Below are 24,071 nucleotides of genomic sequence, written 5' to 3'. Positions count from 1 at the left end.
TCATCCGCTGTTCAGTTCTTGTGTTTCGTTTCGATAAGCATTGCCTTCTGCGGATTTCATAGTATATGTTAAAAATTATTTAAGACAATGTTGTAATATAAGACAATATAAGAAACATGCATATATGATATGCTAGAAAATGTGACAACACATATAACTCCTGTTGTATAAGATTGAATTTCCTTCTTTTTTGATCCTGTACTTCTTTTTCGACATGTGCAGTCATTAAGGAAATTGCCTCTCTTCACTTGTTATTAATGCTGTGTTTCATATGTTTTGTGTTTTATCATTTCATGTAAATTTTTTTTATGTATATATATCATGCTCTTCAAATATTGGAGGAAATAAACGAATATATATAATTAAACAAAAGTAGCAGGAGTTCGACATCTTCACATTCAACTATCTGTCTATATTGTTGTTAAAATATTGTCAAACTTTTTCAAGTTCGGTTAATTAGGAGATTTGTCCGTCCTGGTATTTGTACTAAACGGTAATTCATTTGTATAGCATATAAAATATTTTAATAGTCCGGGATAAAAAATATCAGTTTCACTTTCAAAAGTAGTATAGCGTTATTTACGTACTAGTCATTGCAGTCTTAGAGCGAGTGCCTTTAATTCTTACATGAAACTTAAGTAACAATGAATTCGATCGAATTCTATTACGTTGGACATCTATTGATATTTGAAAACGAAAACAATTTAGAATTACCGTCACTGTATTGACAAAATGTTTGTCAAGATAAAACCATGCTTGTTTAATGAAATGTGCCATATTTTATGTCAATATTCTTCTGCGCTTTTAAAAATTGACAATAGCAAAACGTAGTCTTTAATGGTGTATATATGTGTTTGTGTGTTGTAACAATTATTAGAAAAAACAATATCGGGACTGGTCCATTAACTAACACTCTTTTAACAATTACATTTTTCAAGCCTGTATGTTATATACCTTTATTCTTCCACTATCGATAAAATCATACATTTGACGAGCGTTCACTGACAATGTTCAAACAGTTTCTAAAGCCTTTAACTAAAAAATAAAAAAATGCCACAAAACAACAATTGTTCACCAAATTAGGTGAAAGGCCACGAGTTAACATGAAAAAACTAGATTTTGTGTAATTCAAAGGTTTTTCATCATTTTTTTGTAACCTTTAACCTCATTTAGACATGTTTTGATGGCTTTTCGACCCCCTCCTCCCTTTTAAGGCCTCTGACAGTGAACAAATGCTCTATTTAGGTCCCAAACACTTTTTTTTTCGTTTGAGAAATGTTGATATAAAAAGAAATCACTTGTTCGGCGCCGCCCCTATCAAAAAGGTACATCAAAGGGTTGCCAGAAGGGTGGATTTGCCCCCTTCTGTTTCGGGGGTTTGAAGGGAGGCGACAGCCCCCTCCCCACTCATCGCAAAGAAATTTTGGACATGTGGCAGGCTAAAAAATGGCCTCAAATCGATCGTAAGGTAACGTGTAACCAACGCTGAAAAGCCCTTAAATTTGTCTTAATCAATTAAGAAGTTGCAGCACTTTGAAATCAGTTTTGATGGAAGAAAAACAATGCAAAATAGTGATTTTTGACAATTTTGAGACCCCCGTTACCATGGTAACAGGGATTTTAAGATTGAGCATGCTGTAACAGAGGCTATGGTCCAGTCAACTTTGGTGCCAAGCTCACCAAAACGTATTTGTCACTTACCAAAAAAGTGCATTAAAATTGAAAATACGAACGTATACGTCACATGTGGATTTTTTAATTAATTAATTCTGTCTTGCACAATACCGTTTATTATAAAAAATAATCTAATGACGGAATCAAAAATACCACAACCGCCATCATCATCTCCATTAACATCAACAGCAGCAGCATAATCATCATCATTATCATCATCACAAGTGTATAACAAACAAATATTTCACCGAATTTTTAAGAGTGTATAGTAAACAAATATTTCACTGAATTTTTAAGAGTGTATAGTAAACAAATATTTCACTGAACTTTTTAAAATTGTGTAGTAAACAAATATTTCACGGAATTTTATAAACGCATATTATTAACAATGTTTCAACCAATTTTTTTAAAAGTGTAAAATAAACAAATATTTCACTGACTTTTTAAAAATTGATTAATAAACAATTTTTCGTCGATATTTTAAGTGTATAATAAACAAATATTTCACCGAATTTTTAAAAAGTGTATAGTAAACAAATATTTCATCGATTTTTTTTTAAATTATATAATAAACAAATATTTCACTAAATAAGCGCAAACATTTCGTGAGTATCGTACTGTAATTTCCCTGTAAACAAGGACATATATTCGTCTTGCACTAAAATATATTGTTTTTTATCTAGCTGCTTGAACAAAATAATTCCTGGACTCTTTATAAATCTACAAGCTTATAGTTTAAACATATATATTTATGTTTGATTGCGAAACACATTCTTTCAACTTATATTTATCACTTTAGAGTCCGCTTCCTGGAACCAACCAGTGCTGGTATAAAACTAGAAATGTGTCCATAGGACACGGATGCCCCCACACGACACTGTTCTGTCAATCTTATGACTCTAGGTCAAATATTTTTTGGACTACATGTGCCACAAGTTGAAAACTAAAAATCAACAAAGGGCCATAATTCTGTCGGTTAAATTTGGTCGCAGCAAAAATTCCTTCCTTTACTACCATCAACACAATAAGATTGTTAATCCCTGGAAGTTTATGCAAAATCTGCCATCCGGTTTAAGAGGAGTTGCATTCACAAAATTTCTACATAGTATATATTAATGAAAAAATCAACAAAGGGCCATAATTCTGTAAAATTTGGTTGCAGCAAAAGTCCCTTCCTTTACTACCATCTACACATTAAGGTTGTTCGTCCCTGGAAGTTTAAGCAAAATCTGTCATCCGGTTTAAGAGGAGTTGCATTCACAAAATTTCTACATAGTATATAGTGAAAAAATCAACAAAGGGCAATAATTCTGTAAAATTTGGTAGCAGCGAAATGCCTTCCTTTACTACCATCTACACCTTAAGGTTGTTCATCCCTGGAAGTTTAAGCAAAATCTGCCATCCGGTTTAAGAGGAGTTGCGTTCACAAAATTTATACATAGTATATAGTGAAAAATCAACAAAGGGCCATAATTCTGTTAAATTTGGTCGCAGCAAAAATTCCTTCCTTTACTACCATCTACACATTAAGGTTGTCCATCCCTGTAAGTTTAAGCAAAATCTGCCATCCAGTTTAAGAGGAGTTGCATTCACAAAATTTCTACATAGTATATAGTGAAAAAATCAACAAAGGGTCATAATTCTGTAAAATTTGGTCGCAGCGAAAATTCCTTCCTTTACTACCATCTACAAATTAAGGTTGTTCATCCCTGTAAGTTTAAGCAAAATCTGCCATCAGGTTTAAGAGGAGTTGCGTTCACAAGATTTCGGGACGTACGTACGTACGGACGGACGGACAAGTGCAACGCTATATGCTCCCACATTGTGGGGGCATAATGAGTCAACATAGTCGAGACCCGATTTGGGGTGAACAGAACGCTATCCATACTATCTCCTCTCGTGCGCACCACTGTAATGTTATACATCTGGTTTGCAGCGTTTAGAAAATGATTTATGAAAATGTTCAAAAATCGATTTTTCGTGATTAAAAAGTTCTGAAATTTGCTTTTATCTAAGTCACGGCGTATAAGCGTATGGTATAACGTCATTTGTAAAGTACATGTCAAAGTCGTAAGATAAACTTGCAAGTTTCATGACAATGCCCCTAGTTCAAATCTGTTGATGCTACACGCGACGCAAGTCGACTATTTCCGATTTGACTACGTCAAATACAATAACTCTGGCATGACTGCCCGAATCGAATAGCGAAATCCGAGGTGCGTAATAAGATACTGCTGAGCATCGTTCATGTAAAATTTCATGACCTCTAGATTAAGTATTTATAGAGCAACACTAAGGATTCCAGGACGGAAAGGTGCACGTACTCCGGCACAGGCGCGCGGAACAAGTAAAATGTTTAAATTCCCCCTCCCAGTTAGAGTTGGGACATGAAAAGTCGATATTTTATCTTCAAGTCAATATATATTAATTTCCAAAATATTCAGTTCATATTTTCGACAAAGCCAGTCACTATGTATTGACACAGTGTCATCTTACTGGTAAAATGATAGGCAAGGCGGCGTGGACTTTATAATTATATATACTGAGACTGACATATAAATCTGACCAAATTTGCAGAAAGGTATATGGTGTAATTTATTCGACCGAATATGACATATGCGTTCCGTGACATATGAGCCGCGTCATGACAAAACCAACATATTGGTTTTGCGACCAGCACCGATCCAGACCAACCTGCGCGTCCGCGCAGTCTGATCAGGATACATGCTGTTCGCTATCAGTTTCTCTAGTTGTTATTGGGTTTGTAAGCGAACAGCATGGATCCTGATCAGACTGCGCGGATGCGCAGGCAGGTCTGGATCCATGCTGGTTGCAAACCCATTATGTTGGTTTTGTCGTGACGCGGCTCATAAATGTCCGGTACACCGACACTCAAGATATATTGCTCAGTGTTTTCCGTTGCTAAACTGTCTTGTCCTGTTTGTACCACATAATTTAAAAATACCACCAAATCTACAGATTTCCTTCGTGAAATATCATAGTCGTTCCACAGGCGGTTATTCAGCACTTTCTGTCAAACTTCGCCTTATAACCTCGAACACACAGAACGTATACGATAATTCGGTCTAACCTAAACATGTAAACAAATAGCAAACTATTGCTGGAACTTATTGACTAATTTTAGTATTTTTTTTCACCTTAATTCAGGATTTTATAAAACAGTGCATTATTTATATTGTATGAATATGGTTGTAGAAACTGTTCAAAATGTCTACCGGTTGTTAAAGGGAAGCCTTAAAACAAAAAAAAATGATTTTACATAGATCAGCTGGGGCATTTTAAACAAAAAGATATATATACATATTGAAAATCGTATTTGTGTTATATGATAAGCCCGTTACATTCAAAAACGTTACAACACTTTTTACAATTATGGCTATTTTCCACAATTAAAATTATTATTTTGGAAAAACGGAGAGACCGAATGATCTGAAACTTTGCACATAAGTTATTGGTCTAGACCATCCTCAAATGAAACATTAATCTAGAGATTATTTCCAGTCCCGTTCTGTCAAAAAAAAACAAACTCAAAATCATTGCATTAATCTCAATAGGTAAGTAGATTGCTTCATTCCAGAGCTTGGTGCATAGTAGTTACTGGCTTGTTATATTGTTCCGGCCCTTTTACATCATTGATTTTAATCAAGAAATGAACATTGTTTAAGCCGGTGCTAGGGGGCAGAGAAACGTTGCACTCTTTATAATTACTGGGGAACAAACCAAATTAAACAGAATCAGCGAGTCTCTTTTATTTGCGTTTGGTCTTCCATGCTCTCGATGAATCATGGTTTATAAGCCTGTACTTATTGTAAGATCAGTCATTCTATATTATACTGTTTAAAGAGTTCCAAACCATGAGAAGACTTGAGAGATTTTACCAGTCCGATGGACAAATGTTACAATAGCAAACAAATTGAGGACGTTAATGTTTGTAAATAAGCCAACGCTTTGAGACTTGTATGACGTTTTTCATAGAAACAGGAGTTACAAAATGGCAACAAATTAATAAAATAACACACAAAAGCATGTGCTGCAGAAGAGAAAGGTTTATTCGTAGTATAATAAGAGTTTTAAATAATCCTAAATGATTCAATAATTAATGTTTAATGTTGACCATCTAAAATATAGTGTAAACAAACAACTGTTTCACAATGTTTAGATATGATATTTTATATAAAACGTCTCTATGATAGAAAGAAAACAGGAAATCATAAAGACAATTCTCGTAATGGTATACGTAGCAGGCAGTTATCAATCACTCATTCCAGATTAAAGATGTCTAAAACGTGATAAAGTCTAGTTGAATGAGATGCTTTCGATTCTCTGTGAGGTTTCTGTAAAGAAAGAAATTTTCAATGGTTTTATCAAGGCTTTGTTGTTTAGATGCTTCAAGGATTCCAGCTATATCATTTTATTCAAAGTTATAATCTTAGCATGTTAAAACATTTATTTACCTATTATATGAATCATTTGTGCATCTATGGTATCATTTGCCTGTTACAGAAATTATGTTTGTAACTACAAATTGTTCTCATATCAATATTACATGTAACTTATTCATAATTTAAACAGTAAAATAAACTTATAAAATGATATAAACTTTTGTTGTGAACAGATGAAGTAAAGTTTGCTGATTGTGTTGGTTCAAACTCCGTCAGGGCATGGAACTTTTCATTTCATTCATTTCGTAATACTTGTTGCTAGTGATTGGTTCCAGGAATGGATTAAAAGCTTATAGTTTCAAACACAATCAACCTTAAATGATTAAGCATAAACTAAGTTCATCTTAATTAAAGTTAAATACTATTTACCTTGCTTTATGACTGTATACCTGCAGTGAGTCTCTAAAAAACAGATACAGTCAAATAAGTGAAACAGGAAGTAGGTTATGTACGTACTTTGTTACCTTAAAGGCACATTATGCCTCAGAAACAAATAAATATTTACTTCTTTAGAAAGGGCACATGAATTTTACAATGTTAAAATAATGGTTAAAAGAATGTTAGATGTTTGTTACCTGATTAATTAGCGATAAATGTGAAATAATTTGTCAAAAAGGTAGCAAAATGTACACAAAGTAGTTTTTTGACTCCAGTCAAACTGTACTTAATGCCAAAAAGCAACACATGAAAAAGATGGTTCAAGTTATTGGCTAATGAGTAACTTTTAAGATACTATAAGGTACACTAAAATTAAAGAAAAAACTTTTAAGAAAATAAAATTACAAGCACCTCTAAGATTTTGAGGTAAAATGGACAAATAATATGCCCGGGGCGTATCTGATAAAGCTAAGTTTGTGTGACTCTGTTAGTATTGAATTTGTTAAAAAAAAAACGTACATAACACTTTTTTCTGAATGTTTCTAGAGATATCAGTATGTCTTGAAAGAAAAACAAATAAGAGAAAAAAGAATAAAAAAGAATAATGATAAGAAATTAAAGAAAACACGTATATTTACCCATTAGCTCTTGCATTGTTTCTAAAATAGAAATCATATGATAAATTGAAACAAAAATTATGTCTTACAGTTTTATAACCATTGTGTAATTTTCAAAAGCATTTCAAATGATTTATAAGCAGAAGTTGATATTAACTTGCCTGGAATTAATTGTGACAATTATGTTATTATTATGTTTCAAAGTCACCAAAGCAAATAAAATTCATTACCTAAATAAACAAATTAGATCTGCTATTTAATGTAAGAAAGAAAGGTAAACGCTATTCGTGCATATAATTTCGCTTATATCGTATATCTGTAATTAAAATGAGTAGTTACAAAGTATATGTAAAAAGGTAAGAGTAATGTATTCAAAAAGACATTAAGACGAAAATGGTCTTACCTTCCGTCATGTCTTCAAAATTAACTGCATCTGAAAAATAAAGTACACTAAAATATGTAGGTTTGCGGAGTAATGTGTCAAATTTATTGATACTTTTGAAGTTTAATGACTACTTCGTGCAGTTATAACAAGACCTGTCCGCGAACAGAATGCTTCTCTGATCTCAGTGCTGCTTATTTAAGCAACACAAGAAAGGGGGATAATTCTGCAAACATGCTAAGCAGACATTCCTCCCAGAATTATAGTAAAAAATATTTCAAGTCCGAAGTGAGAACGGTTGACGGTTTTAAGAAAAGGCAAATATTCTTAGTGCAAGAATGGCTTTTAAGATTATCTGCCCGTATATGACCAATGAAAAGCGATGTTACAAACTTGCAGTATTATGAAACCAATACCATACCTTTAAAGCGAAGGTATCCCATTTCCTCCACTATCATGTCTGTGTATTCTTTCACTTTCAAGGACACAAGGTCAGATGCTCTTACTTAAAAAAACGTAAGAGTTAATAATTATACTATTATATCGATAAGGCTTAGTAAAACGTGTATACGTAATAGTTATAGTACATGAAACGAGTTAGTTGCGAGGATATAACACTGGCTGGGGCGACATCAGGGGATGTTTCTGTGAAAAAAATGGCGAGGCCGCAAGAAAGATCCCGAGATGTCGTCCAGTCAGTGTTATATCCTCTCATATAACGTTACTATAACTGTTTTATCGCAATGGCATACTGTTTTATTTTTTTGTAATAGAAATAAATAAATAAATCGTTAGCTACATTACAGTTATTTATGATAAGGATGTTTTTTTCAAATTGTTTTCGCTGCCGCAAAAAAAAAGATATACAAAAGCCATCCAATGTTAGAGGCGGATTGTAAACTGTTACCAATATTGATTCAAGATTAAAGTGCTTTTTTCAGTGGAAATAATTCATTCAGCGGATGTACCTTTCGATTAAATGAGAGTAAATTTTATTGCAAAAATTATCTTTGTTTATGTTTATCATTGAATTGATTAATTAATTCATTTTATTTTATTGATTCCATTTTTTTATGATAATGGGAATGTTCGTTACCACTGCCCCATTGGAGTCTCTGTGAAAAACATAAACATTGACATATACAAGGTGCGAAAAAATAGCAGTCGAATTTTTTCCATAAAGAATAAATGAAAAAAACTGTACTGCTATATATAAATACAGTTTTCAAATGCCCATTGAAGTAAACTGAGTATAATGGGTTAGTAAGAACAAAGGAAAAGTTTAAGACCTGCAACAAATCAAAGAAAAGTCATTGTCACAAAAGTTGTAACACTGATTCCAAGTGACAAACTTCATGAATTCACGATTTAAATTTCCGAATTAAACTTAGTGAATTCATGATTTCAACTTCACAAATTAACGATTTCAGCTTAACGAAATCACGATTTCAACTGAAATCGTGTATTCGCGAAATTTTAATTGTGAATGCAAGAGGTTGAATTCATAAATTCACGATTTTTTTTCACAAATTCAACTTATATCGTGAATACGTGAAGTTGCAATCATGAATTCATGAAGTTGAAATGTCCCCACCAGTCTTTCGTTTTAGCAAAAAAACTTTCGACTCCGTTCTGAGCAATAAGTAAAGTTTATACATGTCAAATTTTTATCCTGATACATGTAGCACAGTCGTCTTTATTTGAAACGAAAACGAAAAATAAAGTAGAATTGAGTCCATTTCAAATGTTTAGACTTTAATTGTAACACCTTCATACAACGGTTGTGTTTTCTTTGTTTTTTTAGTAATATCTGTTTAAATTTCAAATTGATTTCTACCTGCAGACGGTCAAAAGCAAACTCATATGCCAAAACACCGATCCCTGCAGTAGGGGGCTCAAACGGCTTTCATTATGCTTTATTATTAATGATCAATGACATTAGAAAACAACACATAACGTCATTTACTATTTTTTTAATTGACATACATGAACTTTATTCTTAAAAATAACCATTTCTATTGCTCTTGAAATGAAAAACATCTTCTGAAATTTGCTTACTGTTACTAATTCATATTTATCTTTAACATCTCAAAAGTAATTCACTTTTTTTTATTTTATAAGGTCGAAGACAACGTAATCGTATTTTGACGGCATTTGTTAAAATGACGTCAAGGGTGTTTTTTTTCATGCCGGGGGGTATTCTATACACGTATAATTTTGACCAGCGGATTTTATTCAGACGCGAGAAACAGAGTAACAAAATCATGTAGTCGGAATACTTGCATAATGTATGATATGAGAATACAAACATACTTACAGTTCTGAACAAAACGCATCTCCCGTTCACTGTAAAGGTCTTTGTTGTCGTCATTGTTTTCTTAAAAAATATAACAGTTACGTGTTTGTCATCTTAATTTGTCTTCCATCAAGTAAAATTGAAACCTAAGCACGTGTACCCTACGCCTAAAAGGTGGAGAGCTGACCACGTGGTTTAAGTATCCGGCTGTCCACACTTGGGTCGTTGTAAATTATGTTTATGCTTTGAGATTGAAGACGAGTATCATTTTGTTCTTATATGCAGTGTTTACCATGATTTAAGAATTCGATTAATTAAACGTCATTTTAATCATAGATTCAGTATGTACAAATTCATAAATTCATAGATATGCTTAAGTCAAACAACAAATCAGTTCTCAACATTGTAAAATAGATATAATTAAATTTTAAGATCGCCACTGACATATTGTACTTGGATTAAAAAATGTTAAATTGAAGTCAGAAAAGACATGATGCCTAACGAACAATATAATGTATTACCATCGGTCAACTTGGATTGCTATGCGCTTAATATATAAATTAGGTAAGTCGTCTGTTAAATGTAATTTCTCAAAAAAAATGGACTCCTCATATTAATATTGGGGGCATTTTGGCTCATTCCTTACACATAAAATATTGGTATTAATTATTAAATATTCATCATAATTTAGTTTGATGTGCTTACCTTTGAAGATTCTGGCAAAGGTCTGCTCAGCCTTTTCCCCCTCATCGAGTGCACACTGCATGAAAGCTGGAGACGAAGAAAAATGTTATCATTGAAAATCAATATAATTATGTTTGAACACTGCTTGCAATCCATTCACCTCTGTAGTTGGTTCAGGAAGAATTTCCAACTCACATTCAAAATGACGTCGTTTAATTTTTTTAAAAATGAATAGTTTCGAAAATTCGTTCAAAAATTATTTAAATTATTCACCTGTATTTACTTGGACAAAACTTGTCAGAGGAGGTAATTTAAGTTACGTTCTTTTTCGGGACTAATTTAGAGTTATTCCCTGCGGTCCGGAGACCGCAGGGTATTGGTACGCGTTTTACTTTTGAGGCATGGAGGAGCACGTGACCAGTTTTCGGTACATGGAGGAGCATGTGATCTGTAAACCGTACACGATTGGTTAATTGACCTTTTCGATAACCTGGCTTAATACTGTTTGTCGTTACTTTACGGAATTACCTCTAAGGAATTAGTCTGAATTAAACCTAATTAAGAACAAAAACCTATTACGTGATATTTCTAATTTTCTATAATTATTTTACCGTTTAAGGTGGAAAAACTTAAATGATTTATTTGAAAATTATCATTGTTTCTTTAATATATGTATCTCAAATTTTACAAACAATAAATTGTTTATACTGAAAATCTACAAAATTAAAATATTCGTAGTGGAATCTGCCATAATAGATAGAGGATATTTGTTTGTTTGTGTGTAAGATGAAATTTTATTTCATCGAGTGGGCTTTAAAAACAGTATTCACACGAGTGGCGTAGCCACGAGTGAGAATACTGTTTTTAAAGTTCACGAGATGAAATAAAATTACATCTTACACAACAAACAAACAAATTTTCTTTTTATTTTATGCTAAAAAACAAGTTTAAACGAAATTTCCATAATATTAACATAAATATTAAAATCTGTTTCCCCATTGAGAGCCCCATTTTGTGCGAATTTCTCATTAAAAACAAAAAGTCTTGAGCTAAAAAATAAGTCCGACAATCAACATTAAATGACAGTGATATTAATTATGTTGTTTAAAAAATATGAATGATCGCTTGTTTTAATAATAAAAACAAACAATTCGTGTAGGAGAAAATTCCAACCATCCATCCATATTTCTGTTACTTACTGCGAATTTATATTAGACCTGGCTTTGTTAAATGTAAGCGGCAGCCATTTTTTAAAGTTGTGTATTTCACGGGAGGAAAATAATTGTGTTTGATTCAGAGGGATATCATTTGGAATTGTTAGTCATACACCTTTTTAAAAGAAAGAAAACATATTTGAGGATTGAAACAGACAAAAAATAAGTGTTGACAGATGTGAAAACATGAAAAAAGCAGCTATGAAAATGGAAGACTTGGAACTTGCTCGGAACGCTGGGAGGTTTAATTGTTCTACGAGCTGTAGCTGTCATTGCTTTTCAATTTTTCATAAAGCATACGGCAGTTCCTACTCGTAGGATATTTTAATATGCCCAAATGTCATCAAGAGCAGTTTGCATGTGGAAGGAATGTATTTTTCAGACTGTAAAAATGAAACAAAAAATTTAGAGACGAAATTTGGTGATTGGAATTTGAATGAATAGAAGTAAGTTTTCTTCTTTTTATTACTTTGACGTTTAAGGTATTTATCAATTTCAGCTTTGCTTTTTCTTTAAACAGCCTGACATTGTCGGAATTGTCAACAAAAATAAAATTGAGGTACCACATGGGGAAAATCTTAAAAAAGTAGTTTCGTCATTGAAAAAAGTGAAATTATATTTTGATAATTTTCACTGTGAAATTACCAAATATAATTTTCACGGATAAATCAGTAATCCACTGAAAAGCATAAAATAAATAGAATATATTTTCTGCGTAAACTTGTGTGTTTACTTTATTTTTTTTTTTTTTTTTTTGCTTTTAATTATTCATAATATGGTAGACCTTGTTAATCATTTTCTTAAAAAGAAATAATTGTTTTATGTTCGACCTTCTCCGGTCATCAACGGTCACCAGTTTCGAAAGACCTTCTTCTATGTTGATCGATTATTGTCAACTATATTCCTGATATAAACGTTTATTTATTCCCCTCTGCCAAAACGGTGTTGAAAATAGTTAAATGAAATATCTTTGTATCATGAAAAATGTTCCCCGCAGGAAACCATTTTACTTGTTGGTAATTGACTTACCTCGCTTATCAGGCACATCTATACAAGGTATCGTTATATTGTACTCTTCATCGCATCTCTCTTCTGAAAGAATGAATGAATAAATAAATGAATGAATAAATGAATGAACGAACGAACGAACGAATTTATTTATTGAAAATAAATGAATGTATGAAAGAAAGACATGATAGATATAATGGTGTAAAAACGGCTTTATTTTAAAATGACATTATGCCCATCCAAGTTTCAATTTTCAGGGGACAGGTAAAATTCAAAATAACAACATTTTGCCAAAATTGTTTTTTATTTCTTATTTTACTATGGGAAAATAGTGTTTTATTTTTTATTTTACTATGGGAAAATAATCAATAATTCCTGTGACCCATGAACAATTCTATAAATATTGTTAGACATGTATCCGTAAAATTCAATTTTTTTATAAAAAGAGTGGGGCAGTCTTTTTTATAATTAAGGTGATTTTTATATTTTATCTTTAACGTTTTCAATATCAATAATTGGCCAAACACCATTATAATAGGCAATCTCTGGAAATATTAAACTAATTCAATACAAGTTAAATGTGAGCATAATGTCACTTTAAAAACAACGATACCAATACATGCCATATTTGCCAATCTCAATGTAATGTAGCTTTTCGATTCTGACAACGAAAACATCAAAACCGTAAAAGGGTTTTTGCGTCCGAATGGAGAGATCGCTACCTCCAAACCGCTTTCGGAAATACTTGTATAAAAAATAATGCACTGAGGGGCACCTGAGCTTGTCCTTCATTAATGAAGCTCGAACATCTCCCTAGGATCTTAACAGTGTTTCTTTGGGTTGAAAATCATCAGAAATGTATATTAACAGCTTAAGCTAAAAATTTCAAAAATGTGAGGGGAAAAAACATAATGGAATTATGACGTAATATAATGACGTAATGTAAATTGCATCATACCAGACTCCTCCTCTGATCTTACACTTTGGCTACGGGTTTCATACTTTTCGATCACATTCACTGAAAGTTAAGTATATAAAAATTCAAATAATCTAATTTTAAGCAATACCCTATAAAAATACTTAAAGCAGAAACTTGTAAAAATGGGCATACTTCATTTTCTGTGACATCCATAAAATTAACATTGCATTGTAGAAACCAGGATTAACAATGTGGCCATACCACGTGACTTTTCGGGTACGGAACACGCCGATTTTTCACCCGATTCAGGTATGTTTTTTATTCATAATTTATTTATTACTCAACCGATTTTGATCAGATAAGGCGCAGAGTACCCGTAATTTTATCAGCTTTCCACGGTATATCAAAATTCTGTAAACCTCTGAATGGTTTTTGTGAACATTCGAGTACAGTTTTCTTCTCATAGCCGGGGCCGAGGGGAACGGTACACACTCATTTGTCATAACAAGCGATTTCTTGCAAGTCATATGTTTTTTGTCACTATTTTATAGAAAAATACATGTTAAATCTGATATATTTACTATGTCCAATGTATCGAGTGAATGCAGTGATGTTTTAGCATATTTTCATAAAGTTATGTTGAAATGGTACGGAACACACTGTTATTTAAAAAGATACGGTACACACTCAATTTCTGTCTTTGAAATAATTCTAAAATAAAATATATGAAAATTTAATTTAAATTATAATATGAGTGATTTTTTTTCATAGTTATACATTTTATTAATTTAAACAAGAACCCTGGGACCTGTTTTGCAATGTATCATTATGCTTACTTCAAATGTTAATATGTATTTGTGCATTATATTTCAGGAGAAATTGTCCTACTAGTACTTAAAATTACCTAGGGTATGTTAAACACTTCGATCTTCAAAGAATCATGTAGTTGCGTTTCAAATGATTGTTCTATAGAAAGAAATGTTGTTATAATGCTGTGTTTATTGTTGTTGTTGTTTTTTTATTTCTTTTAGTTTTAGTGAAGTGTAAGATATGTAAGGTACAGTTTTGCAGTATCATGGTCATGTTTAATTAAATCAAAACACAGAAGGCGCTGAATTTGTTTTGGTCTCAGAATGTCAGAAAGGTGAAGGTTATGAGATTACAAACCAATTTGTTTTTGTATAGTGCCACCAATGCTGTTTCCAGTGTTATAACTGTAGTAAATTGGCTATAATGCTTATTGCAACACTGATATTCATTTCAATGTTTATTTGGCTTGAAAAAAAAACAACAAAAAAACAAAAATAAATAAAAACATGAGTTGCCTTAAATGGGATTTGAGCTCAGGACATCTCTCTCTCTCTCTGTCTTTCTAAACGAGCGTGTAATTATCCCCTCGACCACGGGGAAGTTACACGATAACAGCCTGAAGAAACCATATCATTCTAAATTAGAGTTTGTAACCCTTATTTATTTCGTTTAACACTGGTGTAAATAATCATGGAGCTTATTATTGCATGTATATCTGTAAAGAATGACACAATATTTGAAACCTTTGACCAATCGGAAAGTACTTTTCTTCCCCTGAGAAGGCTTGAAAATTAATGCGCCTGTCATTTGACTATCTTTACGCAGTGATCTCCCCTTATTTTATCGGTGTTAGAGTACTTATAAAGGTAAGTAACCGCTTCCAGGAGTTCGGACTACTTTCTGATGTTGCAAATAAGCATATTAGAGTCTGAAATTTCGCTACAATTATTTGTTTGGTCTGACGACCCAAACAAATAAAAATGTAGTTGCCATGGCTTAAATTTTTTATGTTTAAAGGCATGAAGCTTTAAGAATAACTTTTTAATTCAGGTAATATAGGTCATTTTTGGTTTGGTTTCACGGCTCACCAAAACTGACATGATCATGTGGCGACTTTCCAGTTTTACAAGTGCCCCTTTAGATATATATAAAGGTACGAACGGGCACCTGAGTAGAATGACCGACGTTCTTAATATTATTGGGTATTAATAAAAATATCAAAAGTGTACTTGGAGTGCACTATCCTCGTAAGACATTGTTTAATCATTTTATTTTTAACACAAACACGCAAGCACACATATCCATGAAATCATGTTTTTAAAGCATCTTTAAATGAAAGTCCAAGATAGGCATAATTTCACCAAAATTTCTTACATGCATATGTAACAAGGTTACCTTGTGTAAACTACGTTACGTTATATAACAGACCTTGTTCCCATATGGGTTCTTCAATTTATCTGGCTTTTTATTTTGATTGCATGTAAAACTGCGGAATATCTTTGTCCATATGTAGATAATTTGATAATTAAATACATGCAGTTAGTTTGGGACCCTGGCAGATGAATCATACCAAATATCATGTTGCAGAAAAATACTTTAAACTTTCCGTGATTTAAATAATCCACTTTCATCAAAACCAGCGTTTTTTCTCCAAATTCTCCAGATTCGATCAACATTTAACTGCTTGTTTGTTTTTTTATATTCATACTCGGTTTAGACAGTCATTTATATATTCGAACAAAAAATTAAATGGAAGAATAATCGCACATAACAGATGTCCATGAATTTCATAATTTGTTTTATAATCCGAAAAAATAAACATAATTATTTCAAATGAAAAACAAAACAAACACAGTTTTGAATGTATTCCGTATCCCTCCCTAAAATATTAACATTTTATAGCCAAATATTAATTGTTTAACATTTAAAATCGAATTTTGCGCTACGTACTCTCAAAATGTTCTTTTATTTTTTTTAGTAATCCTGTTTACATCAAACTGTAGGCATTTCAAAACAGATCCCAGTATTCTCGTTTAAATTAATAAAATGTATAACTATGAAAACAAATCACTCATATTATAATTCAAATTAAATTTTCATATACTTTATTTTAGAATTATTTCAAAGACAGAAATTGAGTGTGTACCGTATCTTTTTAAATAACAGTGTGTTCCGTACCATTTCAACATATAACTTTATGAAAATATGCTAAAACATCACTGCATTCACTCGATACATTGAACATATTAAATATATCAGATTTAACATGTATTTTTCTATAAAATAGTGACAAAAAACATATGACTTGCAAGAAATCTCTTGTCATGACAAATGAGTGTGTACCGTTCCCCTCGGCCCCTGCTATGAGAAGAAAACTGTACTCGAATGTTCTCAAAAAATATTCAGGGGTTTTTTTCAGAATTTTGATATACCGCGGAAAGCTGATATAATTACGGGTACTCTGCGCCTTATCTGATCAAAATCGGTTGAGTAATAAATAAGTTATGAATAAAAAACATACCTGAATCGGGTGAAAAATCGGCGTGTTCCGTACCCGAAAAGTCACGTGGTATGGCCACATTGATTAACCAAATGTCAATTAAACGCTTTATAACTACATTATAAAATACGAAAATATTTTCATGTCGAGCATTTATTGATGAATACAACAAAACATAATATTTCTTCTTTTTTTTTAGATAAAGACCCATTCTGTCTGCATTTGCACGTGTGTGCATTGAAGCAGTAAAGGAAAACTTAAAATTTTAACAACAAAAACGAGCAATGTTTTTTTATTTATTGATCTATTTATTATATATTTATTTTATTTTTTATTGTCGTTGTTTTTCCCATTTATAAACGAGCATTTATTACTTTATAAGCAGCCTTTGATATGGAAACAAAATTCTACTTACTCAGCAGTTCACGAAGATCAGCTGCAATAAAATAAAAACATGGATAATTATAAAATAAGTCCATGATTTATAAATGTGAATGTATGGTATGTCATAGTACTTCTGTCTTTCCTACATACTAGTATTACATGTTAAAATAGAGGAAACAAAAACATCAAATACGGCAATATTTAAAATAGTGCACAAGAAAAGCGAAAGCTCTATTGAAATCTGTTTGTAATTGTCCCATATATCATACCCGTAAACTGATTATAAACTTGTGTATACCAATTGCCCCTGAAGCCGGGAATCAATATACTGACAAAACTGAGTTGAAACACTCTGTTTACAGTTAAACCTGTGTTAAAACCAGCACCGATTAAAGATCCACTTGTGAATAAAGACCACAATCCTTCATTGATTAAATAGAACAGAGTAACCTCCAAATAAAGACCACCAGTCTACTAGGGTAAGTTTGGTCTCTTCTTCCGGTGGTCTTTATTTGAAGGATTGACTGTAAAAAGAAATCATACAGCTTGACCCCTTTACTGAAAAGGAGGTATTGTTAGTTCGCTTTTTTTAAACAAAATGAAAAAAAGATTAACTACATATTTCATCCGTGAACATTTCTAGAAATGCAATTTATATCTAAAAACTGAACATTTCGCAAACCTGTTTAGTAAAATGTCTTGTTAAACTTAATATTAACATTCTATACAGTTTACTTACATTCTCTTTGATCTTCTTTCGGAAGATCAAATCTGACTTTTGGACGAGTAGAAGCTCTTTCATCAATGTTTTCTGCAAGCAAAATTGCAAAATAATTGTTGTGTATGCGTGAAGAGGTGCAACTAAGTAAGTTATTACCTAGTAAGGCCGCCATGATTTCTATGAAAATATTGGCAGAATGTCTAAACAACAACCAAATACTTACTTCAACAGTGGTCCATGACACATGCATATACTAAATGATCAAGGTAAAACAGTTTAAACAAACTCTTAGTACGGACATAACCATCGGTGGAACAGTCTTTTAACTTATACTGTTATTTTGTACGTATATTTTTGCTTGGATATTGTCTTCCATAAGAAATGCAAGTTGGTAAACAAAATTCAGAGCTGGTAATAATTAAATGAACTCCGCCTGGTCAAATAGCCTACAAATCAAAAATTTGATATTCTTACACAGATCAAACGGTGCACTTGAAACAGAATAAAAATGGTAAATTGACTTTTTTGTGCGATTCATACATACACTCATCTCCCTCTTTTTATCATTATGCAAAATGTAAATGATCGTTTTGGGACAAAAAAGGAGTGAGCGAATAATATGAACAAGCTTTACTGGTCCAGGCCTGCATCAAATAACACATGAACAGTTTATATCCATTCCCGTCATGTCAAAAATGTAAATACATTAAATTTTTTAAAGGCTTAAATTACAGATGAAAAAGTATCACATGGATGCATGCATTTCCGGAATAACTGTATTATAATAGAATTGTTCTTAATAAATGTAAAAATACATATTTAAGGCTCAATATGCCTGAGAAGTGCTATCATTTTTACTATTCAAAACTTTTTTAATTTGTGTACCTTGTAACAGTGTCCAAAAATACTCATTTGCCATATAAATAAACTGTCTTTTGCTGATTTTGTTATGTTGGCATTTGCTGTAATAATAGCGAATCAGTATTTGTATGGCTACCTTAACAACACATTATTTGCATGTTCAGCGCCACTTCTTCGGTTGTTTAAACAACAGACATGCTTACATCCATAATCAAAACATTATTAAACACATGTTTGAAATTTCTAGGTAATAAAAGAAATGTGGAAAATGAAGCATAATGTGCCTTTAATCCATTTCTGGGATTAAAAGGTCAACCTAGTAAGTTTAAAAACTGATCTGACTATATACATATAGCTAACGTTGACAGTTTAAACATAATTTTCTCGTGTTTTGTAAGTTTAATATTGAAAAATACTTACTTAACATTTCTTTAAACCTTGCTGCAAAAGTAATATAATCACATATTAGTTAAGTAATAAGCTCATTGAATTTATATAATGTTTAAAAGCCAAAAATAATTTGAAAATTAAATATTTACTAAGTTCAAGTTTGCTATCAAAACAAAATATCTTGATAGTGGAATTTTACAGCTATAATCATAAGTTTTTTTTAACTAATGAATTACATCATCATCATCATCATCATCATCATCATCATCATCACCAACATCATCATCATCACCATCACCAACATCATCATCATCACCATCATCATCATCATCATCACCATCATCACCATCATCATCACCATCATCAACATCATCATTATCATCTTCTTCTTCTTCTCCATCGGCAACATCTTTATCATCATCATTGTTACAAATATCATCATCATTATCACCATCATCACCACCATCACCATCGCTGTTGTCATCATCATCAATATCATCAACACCAGCAGCCTTGCTAGTATTAATATTATCATTACCATCACCATTATCATTAAATTTATCATTGTTATCACCATTGTTACATGTATTATATATATTTCTTCTTTTATATAAACATTATAGTATTTGCGACAAGTGTATTTTTTACAATAAATTTAATAAATAAAATTTCATTTCAAGTATCATACATTAGTAACAGTATGCATGAACTGTAAATATTTTCAATTTACAAACTGTCGTTTCAGTATAATGTAAACGACTTATCGTATTATTATCATGTTATTACATGTATGCATCATAGAAATGCAAATAACCATAAACAGAGAAACGAACTGTTTATTCTGGCGACAAACATGTTTTTGTCCATATTCTGAATCAATTGAATTGAATTCAATTGAATTGTAATCTGTAAACGATTGTTAATATTTGCGGATCAATGACAGAGGTTTAGGTACTTGGTAAATATTTTAATTTGATTAATGTCAGTATATCTGTTGAAATCGTTTTGTTGATACTAGAATTATTTGTATATTTTAATTGAATTGTACCGTATTTTTATTCAGGGATTACGACAAGCAATAAATTAACAATGAGACGTCAAGGATTTGCCTTTGGCAGCTAATAAAAAGGTAGGTATAATTCAATTACAGTCAAACAAATGGTACTAAAATAATGTTTATATAAGTATAAAAGAATAAAATTACGAATTTCTTTTATTGATAAGTATAACAGCTGTAAAGTAATGTTTTCAGCCACTAGTGATCTTACAATGTTACAGTGGTGTTATGACAAATTATTTCCATTCCTTTGAATTCATTAATAAAAGCCAAAGAAAACTAAATAAACTAAAATAACATGTCCCACGCTTATATCATACCCCACGCATTACAATGATATTTTTGTACTTTAAACGCCTTTTTGCGAATACATGTATGTTCATGGAAATTTACATTTCATATTTTAGCTAGTAATATAAATGAACAAAAATTAGAGAAAAAGTCTGACCTCAACTTCGCACAAAACGATAGGAAAGGAAAACGTATTTAGAATTAAAATTTGCCGGACCCAATATTCCATTTGTTTATTTGTTATTCCATTTATTCTCATAAGTTTAAGTTCTATTCAATTACTCACAATTAAAAACTGAATTTTTGACTGTCTGATGAAACAGTGCCAAATTATATTTGATAAAACATTGTATAAAGGTTATCATTTGATGGTTAACAGATTATCCCCATATGTAAAAAAGTGTTCTCCTTGTTATCAAAACATCACAGGTTTTTTTAAAATATAATAAAAAGAGAATAACATAGTAAAATACAAACAATGATTAAGGCGTAAAATTTAGGTTTTAAGTATAAACGCTTTGAAGGTCATGTTTACAATCGAAAGAACGGTTTTTCCTTTTGTTACCTGAACTTTATAATACTTATTATCATTAAAATTCAGGCACCCAAAGATAGTTTGCTAGAGCAAAGCAGTTATTTTGAGTAAATGTTGTTTAAAAGTATTAATATGATACATTTGAATAGTCAGTGGCCCGAATTTGGCTATTGTCGGTTTCCGCATTAAAGTGAATTGGTCTACAATCGGCACATTTTCAATAAGTATGTCAAATATTGATAAAAACAATAGTAATGTATCATTTAGATAATTTATGAAATATTTTTTGAAATAATAAATGTTATAAAGTTCTAAGTGACTTTGTACCATTTGACTATTTATATGATGGAAAATAATATTTTTGCACCATAAAAATTTATTGTCTGCCATATACAGATATGTACAGATGGGACAATATATCTGACACCTATCAACAACATCCATATATATTATTCATATGAGGTTTGCTGTCATTTATGGTACTGAATACATAATAATACATGATATTACAGTTCTTCAATTTTAGACCAATTCACTTTAACGTTAGCAGAGAAGAATACTAAAATCCCGTAGAAGCATTTACACGCGTTCTACTGATCTAGATGAAATTATGTTTTAGTTGAAAGGAAGAGGTAGTAGCAGACTATCTCGAAATTAGCTAAATGAAATATAAGGTCATATTTCAACACATCTAAGAAAAATACTTACATTGCACATTCTGTAACAAAATTTAAAGAATACATAAAGATTAGAAGACAAGACAGATCGATCATATGACTTTATAATACATTGTACATATGTTTTAGAATAAAACAAATGATATATTATGGTAAATAATTAAAAAAAACTATATTCAGTTTTTTTTGTCTTGCCAAATAAAAGCAGTATCGAAATAAATGAAAATGGAAGTTGCCGAACAAGCGACTGTTGTATGTTATGTAATTTAAAATAAAAATTAAAATAAAAAAGTCTGAAAACTAGCCATATCAGATTTGTACTGATTTTTTATTGTCAAAAAACAGCAAAATCATTTTAATGCTTAAGTTCAAAACAACAGTTTTCGTGTGAAAACTTGTTTCACTTTTTTTTAAAATAAAACAGTGTTTTAGACAAAAACAGATAGGTACATGGAATAGAGTTAAATCAAAACATTACATTACTTTTTTCTGATTCAAAACAAATATATTTTGTATCTAATGTTAGTTATGTTGAATCTTGATATAAACAAATTAAATCATGAAAGTACCAAAGTACAGCCTTAAATCGATATGAAAGTAAGTAGTGGAAAAGGCTTTATACTCAAGCAGTTCCAAAAATTACAACAAAATATGTCGCCATAATGTTTTGAAGAAATGTTACTTAGTGTAAATTGTGTTTTTGTCTCAAATAAATTACCCGTATTTAGATTTTCTTTAATTGACACATGTATTAATTATGCTTGTAAATAGACATGTAAACAGACAAACAGAGGATATCCAAGTTTTTTCTATAAATATTGGATATATTTTCATCGAATGGTATGAAAATGAATATTAATGAGAAGCGGTCGCCACGAGTGAAATATGATAATTTTCATAAGATTATGTGTTTATAGGAAAAAATTGAATTTTATGGTTGTTATGATTATACAGTTTTTCTCTTTTTTTATTGACATAGCAATTTGAAAGACTTCGTGATAAATAAATTTTTACAGTGAAAATACGGAAAACGAAAAATATGCATTTTTTGTCATCAATAATTAACTAATATTTCATTTAGATGTTTATACATGTAATAAATTTAAAGTCACTGCATAATTTTTGTTAATTTTCGTTGGCAGTGATTTTAATGTACAAGACAAAAATGGCGACTAAACATGCTAAAAATGCCTATAAATACAATTTTTGAAAATTCACTTAGATATAAATCAGTAAATCGCAAAAATATATAAACTAAAGAAAAATCGAAAGAAAATGCAAAGTACCTCAAAACTAGGCCTGGCTGACGCGACGACAAAAAACCCCAAAGCGATGATTGCTAGAGTGCGCATTTTGGTCCGCTGTTTGCTACCTTTTTACGGTGATTGTGGTGCTTCGAGTTAGAACGGTATTTTATATCTTTATTGATACTAAAAATCAAGTGCGCACGCATCGGCACAGGTTTAACATTTTGTAATATTTGATTGAAGCTTAGCCTAAACTTTAACTTATCTGAAATAAAAACTTTAATTACCGGATTATGCAAACAATTGCATAATGTTTATAACGTTGTAAGTACAACAATATCAAGACCGAGGAAATAATGAAATAAACTGTATACTTATAAAATCAAGACAACAACGATCAGACATTGCAATTTTACATATTTTAAAGATTTTGTAAATCTGTCTGACCAGTTTTGTAAAATGCCATTTTAAGTCAGAGACAGATGGATGGAAATTCTGTAAAGCATTTTAAAATTTTGAGCTAAATTATAAGGAAAGAAATAGAACGGTGACAACAGGCTGTCAATTACTTTTCTTGTACCGATTTTCAAAGTTTTTAATTACCTTTCTATAGCGCTTAAGTGTATACTCGTGCAAATGTAACTTTCGGCTGTCATAGATTAAATTGTAATTATTTTCTTCATTTTTCAAAATCCTTTCGGTTTAAGATTATATCTGAAATGATTGTTATTTAAAACAAAGTGTAGAAAAGAAGAAAAGAAACGCGATCCCTTTGGTACAAAAAGTTAAACCTGGCTACAATTAACATGGGGCAGATGTAAGGTTGTTTTTTATCGGGCGTGGAAACGTCTTTGCTTGAGTGAACCTGTTGCCAAAACGATTCAAAGTCTGGCCAATTACCTATCTCTATGAGCTATACAAGTACATTTCTTTTACCAATTTCACGAAGGTCTTACTAACATA

General features: G+C 31.3%; 1 protein-coding gene across 1 annotated transcript; it reads right to left on the bottom strand.

Annotated features, from left to right (window-relative positions):
- Window positions 1–5,709: 5,709 nt before the first annotated feature.
- Window positions 5,710–23,263, bottom strand: LOC132736389 (uncharacterized). Its single transcript, XM_060723514.1, has 13 exons — window positions 23,148–23,263; window positions 19,332–19,352; window positions 18,069–18,140; window positions 17,361–17,381; window positions 13,675–13,734; window positions 12,738–12,800; window positions 10,516–10,581; window positions 9,832–9,891; window positions 7,936–8,019; window positions 7,536–7,565; window positions 7,154–7,174; window positions 6,507–6,539; window positions 5,710–6,029 (listed from the first exon to the last, which is right to left on the bottom strand). Exons 2-13 carry the CDS (start codon window positions 19,336–19,338, stop codon window positions 5,992–5,994), a joined length of 555 nt encoding a protein of 184 aa, XP_060579497.1. The 5' UTR covers window positions 19,339–19,352; window positions 23,148–23,263; the 3' UTR covers window positions 5,710–5,991.
- Between the last annotated feature and the right edge of the window lie 808 nt (window positions 23,264–24,071).

The sequence above is a fragment of the Ruditapes philippinarum genome, unplaced genomic scaffold (assembly GCF_026571515.1).
Source record: "Ruditapes philippinarum isolate M1 unplaced genomic scaffold, ASM2657151v2 ctg488_1_1_1_1, whole genome shotgun sequence".
Classification (NCBI taxonomy): Eukaryota; Metazoa; Mollusca; class Bivalvia; order Venerida; family Veneridae; genus Ruditapes; species Ruditapes philippinarum.
The sequence above is the reverse complement of the archived record's forward strand: the minus strand, read 5'-3'. Positions and strand labels throughout refer to the sequence as shown.

Coding starts and splice junctions, on each gene's coding strand:
- LOC132736389 (XM_060723514.1), bottom strand. Junction 10,582..12,737: donor AGATGTGCCTGATAAGCGAG/GTAAGTCAATTA, acceptor CTTCGTCTCCAG/CTTTCATGCAGTGTGCACTC. Junction 8,020..9,831: donor GATGCGTTTTGTTCAGAACT/GTAAGTATGTTT, acceptor CGTTTTTTTAAG/TAAGAGCATCTGACCTTGTG.